The 12,045-nt window shown below is 35.0% G+C and overlaps 2 protein-coding genes across 2 annotated transcripts in view; both read left to right on the forward strand.

Annotated features, from left to right (window-relative positions):
• Window positions 1-5,569: 5,569 nt before the first annotated feature.
• LOC111401849 (beta-amyrin 28-oxidase-like) lies at window positions 5,570-7,531 on the forward strand. The gene is made up of 3 exons (XM_023029791.1): window positions 5,570-6,515; window positions 6,592-6,779; window positions 6,862-7,531. Exons 1-3 carry the CDS (start codon window positions 5,570-5,572, stop codon window positions 7,162-7,164), a joined length of 1,437 nt encoding a protein of 478 aa, XP_022885559.1. The 3' UTR covers window positions 7,165-7,531.
• Window positions 7,532-11,172: 3,641 nt separating this feature from the next.
• Window positions 11,173-12,045, forward strand: part of LOC111400550 — a 3,691-nt gene continuing 2,818 nt past the window's right edge. The window contains exon 1 of the mRNA XM_023027956.1: window positions 11,173-11,560. Coding sequence (XP_022883724.1) covers window positions 11,173-11,560 — 388 coding nt within the window. The remainder of the gene's footprint in view (window positions 11,561-12,045) is intronic.

The following is a 12,045-nucleotide window of genomic DNA, read 5'->3' on the forward strand; positions in this document are numbered from 1 at the left end:
ACTTTATTTTAATACTACCATTTCGGTTTCCATTATGTAAACTATTTTATTATTATTATTATTATTATTATTATTATTATTATTATTATTTGAAATTGGACAAATTACTTGCATGTTTCATCATCCATCATTTATACTCCAACTTACCATTTTAATAAACTTCCATTTTATTTGTTGTTAACTATCAAAAGATATATATTTATATAATTAAAAATTTTGTCATTTGATCATTGGGAAGTTACGTGCCCTGTTTATTCATTGAAGATTAACATTTCAAAACCATAACCACCCACAATTTCTAAAGGCACGTCCATACTCATTGTTGGAAAACTAACATTTCAAAAAGGCCATAACCCCGCCCCCACTACTCTGTATATTAATAAATTCCAAACCTATTAACTGCTTTGCCAATCAGTTTCATTTCCTTTTTCTTAAAACTACCATTTAGTGTTTGATTATCTCACAAACCAATTTCATTCCCGTAAACCGCAATATGAATTCAAAGGATTATAAGGGCACGTCCCTATCCCATTTTGCCATTTGGATTTGGAAGTTTTTGTCTTTTTTATGGTCCAAACTATTATTTATAAAACTACCATTCCAACTTACCATTAACCACCATAATCATCAATTGCTATTAAGTTTGGAGTCTACTGTATGTCCTATTCAATATCCATTTGAAAGTCAATATTTTAAATTTTAACCTCCCCACTTACTTTTGTAACCTCCAATTTTAAATACAACCACCACCCCCATTCCCTCGAGTGTAACCTTCATTTTTTTAATACATCTACCACCGCCACTTTACTTAGAATTTAAATTAAAACTGCCCTTTTATTTTAAAAGTCCCCAACTCACACGCATAAGTAATGTTTTATTATAATCCCATCTCTCTCTCATGTACAGTCACAGAATTATGGTGTAAATGGAATGGCATGCTATATATATATATATATATACTCATTTTAAATCATAAGTTTGTTTTGATAACTCAAATTAAAAAAAAAAAAAAAACTTCTTGAGCCCCATTTTCTTCCCTAATTCTTTTGCCCATTTCCCATAAACTAAAGTATCTTTAAATCTGAAAATTTATTTGAAGAAGAGGCAAGAAGTACGCTGCATTTTAGATTTATATATTGAACGCGAAAAAAGTATTCAAACTCCAAACATCAAGGTAGGGGTGTTTCGGCACTTATGTAAGTGATGTAAGATTTATATATTTTCATTTGCATTAAATGTGTTATTGTATTGCTCATGATGGAATCATCGTTTGGTGGTTTAAACAAGAGATGAAGAGATGATTATGACAAATGAAATGAGGTTATCAAAACCTAAGAGTAAACGGACTGACTGATCACCAATTCGCTTGAAATTGACGGTGACACAATTAACTAAAGTTTGTATTTCTGAAAATATATATTTTTACCGTTTACTTAAGTGTTTCTTACCGAGTATTATTTATAGTACTCATCCCTACAAATAATTTTACAGGTTAAGATCGAGGCATGACAGTGGTTGGCATAGTGGCAAGTGTTCGGCAATCTCTAATGCTTTCAATTTCTAGTAAATATTTCTATTTATGTAAATATTTTATGAAACTTAGATGAACTTTTAGAAATGTTTTTTTTAATGTTTATTTTGTTCCATTTTTAGACAGTGTACGTTAACAAGAATTTAGAAGTGTTGGATTGATTTGTATGAAGTTTTATTTTATGCTGGATGGAAATTTCAGTTTCTGTCCTTCTAGTTGAAAATAGCATAACTTAAGCTACAGTGCATATTTTAAAGTTAAATTAGTTGAGTTTGAAAGATCCATGAATCTTCTAATAGTAGCCTTTGGAATTTCCTTAAAATATTATCTAGAGAAAAAGTTATGCCCGGTTTAGTAAACTGCGTCGTGTCGAATCCGAGATTCCTGTCCAGCATACTCGAGTAATATTTTTGTACTTCAAACGTTATCGTCGAAACCCCAAATTTTTATATGTGATACATATATGAACGCTTTAGTTCCTGTAAAAATTTCATAAATTTTAATAGACATTTGCTAAGCCAAATATATTTTTTCTTCCGCTATTGTGAAATGGACTCCACATAGCCCTTTGTTTGAGCCTCATTCTTCCCCAAAAATACATTTTTGAATAGTATATTGATAGAAATGTGTGGTTAAAAAGAAAGAAATGAAAACCTCGTGTGAATAGAATGAGTGTGTAGGGAAAATGGATCGAAATTTACCCAATGAAGAGAGGGTCTCTAAGTCTTCATTGAGGGGGCCGTCTTGACCTGCTCTGTCAAAGTATGACACAGCTTGTGAACTCTAGGATTTCTTCTAAAATGGGGACATGAGATTGATTGGGAACTTTCCGAGACCGCTAGCACAGTATCACCTGTTCAACAAATTCTGGTAGGAAAAATTAGCGGTTGGGTCCCACCTATTCAAAATTGAGCAAGCAGAGGTAACGACCGGATCCCTAACCTTTTGATTTTCCTAGTTTTCGAGAAGAAGTGCTACAAGGAAGAAATTTCAGGTTCTGTTTGTCAAATTGGGTGACCCATTATCCACGAAGTCCACCATTTGACATTGAAAACATATATCTTTACAATTAATCTAGTTGTACAAAACAAGTGTTGACAAAATCTTGACCTTGGATTTGAAATGATTTAAACAAATGTTTTTGAAATGATTGGTGTAGATGTTGTTTTGTAAACAAATTTTGTCAACTAATTTTGTACGTGTAACATGACTAATATCTAATTATGGACAGAAAAATTGTCTTCTAATGATGGCCTAGAATTTGAAACTCGATCTATCTTATCTTATTAAGAATTTAGAATTTCCTTTTTTCTTTTAAATTAAGTGTTTGTTTGAGAGAAATTATAGTGAAACGTAGTTGATCTCATTATTGGGTGCACCTACAAGAGAAAAACTAATGACAGGTGTGCAAACGAAGTCAAAGGGACATAATTAAAACCTAAAATAAGAGGACAGAAATTCCCTCAATATAGTACTTGCCACTGTAATTAACAACTTCTTGTGATCACTGTAATTTGAGATTTAGGATTAGCATTCGCATGGGACATTAATATATACAAATAATTGATCCCTGTGAACTGTCTTTGCAGTGATTATTTTTGTTTTATTTATCTCTGTTTTTTTTTATTATGACATTCCAATGACGTTGTTGAAAAGTTGGATTGAGATTCGAAATCCTAAATTGGACGAGTCCAAAATTGATGTGTTATTGTTTGATTATGTGAACTTCCAGAAAGATTGAGCATTGGAATTTGCCTTCATCAAATCGGATCGCACATAAATGTTGAAAATGCCTTCCTTGGATGTGACCGAAACTGGTTATGTAAAATGTTTTTTGCACCGTGAAACTCGAGTTAAATGTTCCATTGGCCATCGACCTCGGCAATTTGTCACGATTTACTAACTGAATTTCAAGAATTGTCTATGTGGTCACTAAACTTAAATCCGTTGCTTTCCGTCACTCGCTGAATGAATTCTATCTTTGACTTTATCTAGGGGGCAGATGGTAAATCTACGTGGATCGTTAAATCACTCCAAATGATGAGTTAATTGCCATGCAATTTGGAATTTAAACACGGACTTCTTCCTCATAATTGAAGAAACTTCGGTTGAAGATGAAAACCGTTCATGTGAAGTGAAATCGAATCCAGACCCAAACCCTAAGGCGAAGTCATCGATTTTACCCTAAAATGTCAACCTGCCCAGGACCATAGGAAGAGTTTGTGATGGTACAAAATTTGCTATTTTGGTGAGTGAATTTGTAAGTTTTACCAAGGAAGACGAAATCATGTACGGACAAGTTTCCAAAAATATATACATTTTGAAAACCACAATCACAATCCATTTGGAGAAATCTTGCAACCAGTGAACAGAAATTTTGATTGAAACTCCAATCTTTTACATTTTTCATTTTTTTGGGGTTTTCTGGGAATTGATAAATATGGCTTGGAGTAATCAGTTAAAGGAGGTGACGAGTTCAAAGCCATTGTTCGTGACGGACTCACAGTATACTCCATTGTGGTAATTGAAATATTGATTTCATCTATTTATGTATTTTCCTCAATTTTTTTCGAGTTCCTGCTCCTTCTCTTCTCCATGGATGTCCACTTCTGCTATACTTGGATTTGTTTTTCTTTAGAGATATGCGAGGAAGAATTTGTGTTTAAATTCTAGATTGAATTGAGAAGGGCATTTTCTGACGTGGAGGTGACATGACAATTAACTTATAATTTGGAGTGATTTAACGGTCCACATAGATTTACCGTTTGCCACCTAGATAGATTTAAAGACGAAATTCATCCAATGAGTGACAGAAAGTAACGGTTTTAAGTTTTGTGGCCACCGAGACAATTCTTGAAGTTGAGTGAGTAAGTCATAACGAAGTACAAAGTTTGATGGTCAATGAAATATTTAACTTGTGAAATTCAAATATCTCATCTCTTAATGTATACACACAATAAATTATGGATTTTTCCTGGTACATTCGTAAGTTTAGCCCCCGTTTGGCTCCCATTATTTTTCATTACATTACATTTCATTTTTTTCTCTTATTTTTAACCACACAATTTTCTATAAAATAATATTATACGTAAATCGAAAATTTGCCTTTCTTTTTCAATCACTCATTTTTTAAAAAAATACTATTCCATCAATTTTCATCTACACAAAATGGGGACCAAACAGGGTATTTGGGGTTTGGATTTAAGTTTTATAGGTAATTATTATTGCATTTTTCGATTAATGTAAATTTATTTTTCCAATTCCATTTTTTCCTTCCCTTCTTTATTTCATTTACTGAAAGAAAAATCACATACAAAAGTGGTCGGTGCACACGCAGTCATCTGTGGTCATGGAAAAAATAATAAAATAATACAATCTATATATTCATTTTTATAATCCACAAAAGGTACTGTTCTATATATTAATATGAAACAACGTTATACATGACTGACACCAACTTTCACACCCTAAGAAAATAGCACGAATATTCATGAACTGCATACAATTATATTACATCATATGTATATGTTTGTCAATAACACGATGAATTTTCCCATTGGTTCCTTCTTTAAGTCTTCTTCGAGATAGACTTAATTAACGCCCACTTCTTACTTAGTCAATATATATTATTAGATTAGAAATTACCCTCCCTGCTGTTCAAAGTTGACGACTTTACAGCGTACGAAATAAGGGGTTTATGTTGTCTTCGGGACATGGCCCAGTGGTGTAAATGATAGGAGTGAGGTTATCTCATGCCTTACTGACAGTCGAGTGTGGGGGTTCGATTCCTGAGATATGGAATTGAACTTCTTGTAAGCGCAGTGTACAGATTGCTTTTGTTCCCTGACCTGTTGGGACACATTCCGCTATTTACCTGCCTCACAAAAATCTAAGAGTGGGACGGTGAGTGCCCTCAAGATTGGGGTTCAACCTTTTTTTCAAATAAGGGGTTTATGTTTATATTATATTATTGATAAATCAATTGTCTATATAACGTATAACTCTTTCAATCTCATGGTGCAACAAAGTCAAATTGCAATGGAAGTTTTAGCTCTTGGCCTTTCTCTAGCTCTAATCGTTTTCCCTCTTTTCCTTGCCTTCCGCAAACGGTCGGAAGGTGGCAACGGTGCAAAACTTCCACCTGGTAGCTTTGGGTGGCCTATAATGGGAGAAACTATCGAATTCTTGTTCGGCAAACCGGAGAAGTTCGTCGGTGACAGAATGAACAAATACTCCCCACACATCTTCAAAACCAAAATACTTGGAGAAAAAACAGCTGTTATTTGCGGCCCTACTGGCCATAAATTTCTATTTTCTAATGAACAAAAATACTTCACTTCCTTCCGCCCCCACCCTATGCAATACCTCTTCCGTTCCTACCAAAACAACACGGCGGCTCAACCTCCACCACCGCGAACTGATGAATTGAAATCGATTCGACAACCGGGGTTCTTTAAACCTGAAGCCTTGATGAGATATTTGGGGAAAATGGATTCCATCACACAACAACAACTACAAATGCATTGGAATGATGACATAAATACAGTTCAAGTTTACCCTCTTGCCAAAAGCATAACCCTAACACTTGCTTGTCAGTTCTTTCTAGGAATCAACAATCCAGAGCGTATTTCGCGGCTTGTAAAACACTTCGACGATGTTACGGTGGGCATGCATTCGATCATGTTGAACATTCCGGGGACGACTTTTTATCGAGCAAATAAAGCGGCTTCCGCGATTAGGAAGGAACTTCTGAATGTTATAAAAGAGAAGAAACTGGCTATGGCTACCGGAGCTCCGGTGCAAGATATATTGTCTCATATGATTGTTGTTACCGACCCGAATGGCCGATCCATGCCCAACGCCGAAATTGCTGACAAAATAATGGGGTTGCTAACTGCAGGATACAGCACAGTTGCTACCACCATAACTTTCTTGATGAAATACGTTGGCCTTAGCCCCGAAATTTACGAAAAAATCCGAGCAGGTAATATTTTGAAGGAAATGAAAACGTTTTCTACTTTTCTTATGTAAGGCTCTTACGTACTGATTTGTAAATGCAGAGCAACTGGAGATTGCAGCCTCTAAGAAGACTGGCGAATTGCTGGAATGGGAAGATGTACAGAAAATGAAATATTCGTGGAACGTAATATGTGAAACAATGAGACTGGTTCCCCCTCTTCAAGGAACTTTTAGAGAAGTCTTGACGGAATTTACCTATAATGGTTACACAGTTCCAAAGGGTTGGAAGGTAAAACAATTTAGGCTTGCAATAGGACTAATTAATGAAATCAAACTTACAAAGATAAATTTGTAATCATTATGAAATGCAGGTTTATTGGACTGTGAGCACGACCAACACAAACCCTGAATATTTCCGGAACCCAGAGAAGTTTGATCCATCGAGATACGACGAAGGTGAAGAAGCACCGGCACCTTATACTTATGTTCCGTTCGGGGGAGGACCGAGAATGTGCCCCGGAAAAGAGTATGCTAGGCTAGCCATATTGGCTTTCGTTCATAATGTGGTAAATAAGTACAGATGGGAAGTGATTGATCCTAATGAGAAGGTTGAAGGCGATATGATGCCGGAGCCGGAAAAGGGACTTCCGATATGGCTGCATCACCACCACTAGGGTGCATGCTTGCTTGTCAAAGTTTAATTAGGTTGCCAAACACACATGATTTGACTTCTTTAAACAATGCAATAAAAAAATAAGCATCTTTTATTGTAGTGCTATGAAAGAAGGAAGAATTTAGTTGGGGTACCCATCGTTGTTGTAACGCTCAAACGTGAAATCCCAGGTGAACTGCTGCTCGTTTGACTATAATCTTTCAAAAATGCTATTTGTCGGGGTCATTTCAACAGACCGTTGCCAAAATATCTCTCATACAATAGGTTCACCCCATTTTTTAATACCCAAAAAAAAATATATCCACCCCACTTTGAATATGAGGAGTCTGGTCAGGGTTTGTACAAATGTTAAGAACCTTGACAAAATAGCATGGCTCATAATCTTTTTAATTTCAAATATACTAGAAAACGTTTATGCATTTTATTTTTTTGACATTTTCATTCTTAATTACATTTTTGATAGCGCAAAATATCATTTTCATAAAATAATGTAAAATCCTATTTAAGTAAAACACAAAGAAAAATAAAGAACTAATTGCAATCATAGTCCCAATTTTTAAAAAATTCAAATGAGTCCCAAAACAAATTACTAAAAATATTGAAAAAAGAAAAAAAAAACCAAAATCTCTTCGTCTTCTCCTTTAAATGCGTTGATCCTGATTCAGGCACAAGGTAAGAGCCTTTCGTATTGGAATGAATGCTATACAACTACAAATGGAGGGAAAGCAGGGAAACTAATGGTTCTTCGAGATTGAACGAAGAATTATTTGTATGACAACAACGAGAAAAATTTCGGTGAGATGGTCGCACTGTCTTACGTGGTGTGACTATCGAATGGAAAGTTACCACCGAATCGAGTGGCCCACCCTCACCCAAAGAGATGAGGCCATTTTGAAACTTGATTTTTTTTCTCTTTCCACGTTAAGTCTCGAGGTGGCCTTAACTTATTGGGTGAGAGTGAGTCACCTAATAAGGTAGTGGCTTCCCGTTCGATGATTGCACCCAGGCGCACCACGTAGGACGGTGCGACCAGACCACCAAAGTTTTTCTCGACAACAAAAGATAGCCGCCATTAATTTCTCCTCGATATTTAAAGCCGTAGATTTCTAACTGATTTTTGACAATTCAACTAAATTAGTGCTGCTCCACAAACTAAGAGGTTTAAGATAAATTTTTAACTTCGTTAAACAAGGGAAATATCCTTGATTTTCTCGACAATCCGCAACAATTTTAACGGTCGTAAAATAGAATCCGCAGAATATCAATTTCATATTTAAAAAATTCAACTAAGAAAAAAATATTGGAAACAAATACTGTGCTACCGTCTTGCACGATTCACTGCTTCATTGCTGAACCCATGTCGTATAATTCATCTGTCAACTTATTGGAGGAGATTTTTTTGTTTTTTTGTTTTTTTTTTAACAATCATACTACTTGTACAATGAATTTGACAACAAATTTGACAATGTTTGAGTTGGCGGGCATAATATCCATTAATTTGAAAAACTATTTTTGAATTCAATTGTTATGATCTTTACACTCTACATATTGTCAAAGTCATTGTAAAAATAGATTAATTCTTTTTTTAAATTTCTATTTTTTCTAATAATTTGTTAAGGGCTCATCTGAACTTTAAAAAAAAAAAAGTATGACATCAACTATTTTCGAAATTTTACATCTGAAAAAGCGATACCCCATTACACTTTCGGATGTAAAATTCAGATGTAAATAGTAAATTTACATGGAGTATGATATTTTTTTTTAAAAAAATCTTTTTTTTATGTAAATTTTCAAATGTAAAATTTCTCCCACAACTTTTTTACAAATTTAATTGTACTCCTAAATCACAATGTATGCATATGAGTGTATCGTTTCCTCTTTTTTTTTTTTTTCCTCTGGCCGCATTAAGGGACACGAACATATTTCATATGTTAAATTAAACGTGACAAACGAAGAAACATCTCACATATTTTATCCCTTAATTTTTAGTCCTTATTAGCAATGTTGTATCCAACGTTAAACATTTCAGTGTGCCATAAGTTCAGAAGTTATTTAACAATGACATTGTCAAAACTCAAAAGAATCAAACAAAATATTAGAGGCCTACCATGATTAGCTTTTGATACAACTCATAAATTTTTATAACAAATCATTGGCGATAAGTGAAACCCATATAGAGTAAAGATTGGCATTGTTAGACTAATGTTTTATTTTTTTATTTTTAAAATTTCACGAATATCAAGTGACGAAGTCCAAAAACAAGGAGATATATTTGTGATGCATATTTGTATGAGTACATACATGAAAACAAATAATTTTTTTATTTTTAATTTTCTTTAACCATGCATGTCCAATAGTGGATTTTGTCATTAAGATTTGGTATAAATAATAAACGTGCCCCCCAGGGCATAGTCCAGTGGTGCAAAGGACAGGAGTCTGGTTATCTCACGCTTTGCTAGCAGTCGTAGTGTAGGGGGTTCGATTCCTGAGACATGGAATTAGACTCTTTATAGGCGCAGTATACAGGCATTTCTTGTTCTCTAACCTGTTGGGACACATTCCACGATTTACTTCTCTCACAAAACTCTAGACGAGGGACTAGACGGGAGCTCTCAAGGTTGGGGTTCAACCTCTTTTTTTTTTTTTTTTTTTTTCAAAGACATGTTTTCTTGTTAAGAAAACAAAAGGCTAAATTTGGCAATGTTTTCTTCACCCAAAAGGAGTTGAATATGAGACAGCAACGGTGGTTAGAATTAGTGAAAGATTACGACTGCACTATCCTGTACCATCCGGGTAAGGCTAATGTAGTTGCTGATGCACTGAGTAGAAAGAATATGAGACAGTTGTCAACACTGTGTACAGGACATGATCATTTAATAAGAGATTTTGAAAACCTGAGAATTGAAGTATTAACTTCACCAGTAAGGACATCGGCAAAGTTAGCAAGTTTTACTATGAAATCGACACTCAGGGACAGAATAGTAGCCGCTCAGAAAGATGATCCCTTTTTGGAAAAGATCAGGGCTGATGTAGGAACTGAGAAGAGGAAGGGATTTGAAATAGCCGAAGACAAAGCCTTGATATTTAAGGGTCGATTTTGCGTGCCAAGGGATGAAGCATTGAGAAATGAAATTATGACCGAGGCTCACTCAACTCCTTACGCTGCCCACCCAGGTGGAACTAAAATGTATCGAGATTTGCGCAATACATTTTGGTGGAGAAATATGAAAGGGAAGATAGCTTTGTTCGTGTCCAAATGCATGGTTTGCCAACAGGTGAAGGCCAAACATCAGAGGCCGTCGGGACTGTTGAACCCCATGGACATACCAGAATGGAAGTGGGAAAAGATTGCAATAGATTTTGTCATTGGATTTCCTAGATCAGTGAAAGATCATGATGCGATCTGGGTAATTGTGGACCGACTTACAAAATCTGCTCATTTCTTGCCAGTTCGGACAACTTACAACTTAGAACAGCTTGCACAAATTTATGTCAGGGAGATTATGCTGCTTCATGGTGTTCCGGCATCTATCGTATTAGATAGAGACCAGAGGTTTACTTTGAAGTTTTAGATAGGTCTTCAGAAAGCTATGGGTACCAAGTTAACATTTAGTACTTCATATCATTCTCAGACTGATAGACAATCTGAACGAACTATACAAGTTCTTGAAGATATGTTGAGAGCTTATGTCCTAGATTTGGGTGGTAAATGGGAAGATTATTTGCCGTTGGTTGAATTCGCATACAACAATAGCTTTCAAGCAACTATTGGCATGGCCCCGTATGAGGCTTTGTATGGTAGACGATGTCGTTCGCCATTATACTGGGATGAAGTTGGTGAAAGGAGAATTTTAGGCCCAGAATTGGTCGAGAAGACTATGGAGGCTATAAATAAAATTAGATCAAGAATTAAGACTGCCCAAGATCGTCAAAAGAGTTATGCTAACAAAAGGAGAAAAGAATTAACTTTCGTGATTGGAGAGAGAAGATATTTCTCAAAGTGGCACCAATGAAGGGAATACTACGATTTGGAAAGAAAGGGAAGCTAAGCCCTAGATTTATCAGTCCATTTGAGATTCTTGAAAAGATTGGGAATGTGGCATATCAATTAGCATTACCACCCGAGCTTTCAACAGTGCACAACGTATTTCACATTTCTATGTTGAGAAAGTACATTCCGGATCCTAATCATGTGATGAATGTTCAATCACTGAATGTCCAGAGTGATATGACTTATGAGGAAGCCCCTGCAATGACTCTGGAGAGAAAGGACTATGTCCTGAGAAATCGAAAAGTCCCACTAGTTAAAGTCCAGTGGAGTAAACATGGTGAGAATGAGGCTACTTGGGAACGAGAAGACGACATTTTAGCCAAGTACCCGGATCTCCTTAAAACAAGTAAGTTAAATTTCGAGGACGAAATTATTTTAAGTGGAGAGAGTTGTAGCGACCGGAAAATAAAGTGTTTTGTTTTGTTTCAAATAAAATTTTCTTATAGGACTCAAATATAATTTGGACTATATTATTATGTCGCTACGACACTTCCTAATAGTCCAAATTAAATTTTGGTCACGAAAGTAAAATTTTGCGTACTTGATTTTCTTAAATTTTACAAGGTGCTAAAATCTCTTTAGACGACAAATTTTATTTGTTACTTTGTTTTGACGACACACATTTTATCGTATATCTATTAAATCTTTGAAATTTAAATTAGAAAAATCTATTGTATAATACATTAACCATCCCAACTTACCTTAATATTTAAACCCCATTTCTTTATTAATAAAAAAAATACAAATAAATAAATAAGAAGAAAACTGCCATTTTGTTTTTAAACTACCATTTGGTTAGTGGGATGATAACCTACACGTCCCTATCCATAT

This window comes from Olea europaea, chromosome 10, assembly GCF_002742605.1.
Source record: "Olea europaea var. sylvestris chromosome 10, O_europaea_v1, whole genome shotgun sequence".
NCBI classification, from domain to species: Eukaryota; Viridiplantae; Streptophyta; class Magnoliopsida; order Lamiales; family Oleaceae; genus Olea; species Olea europaea.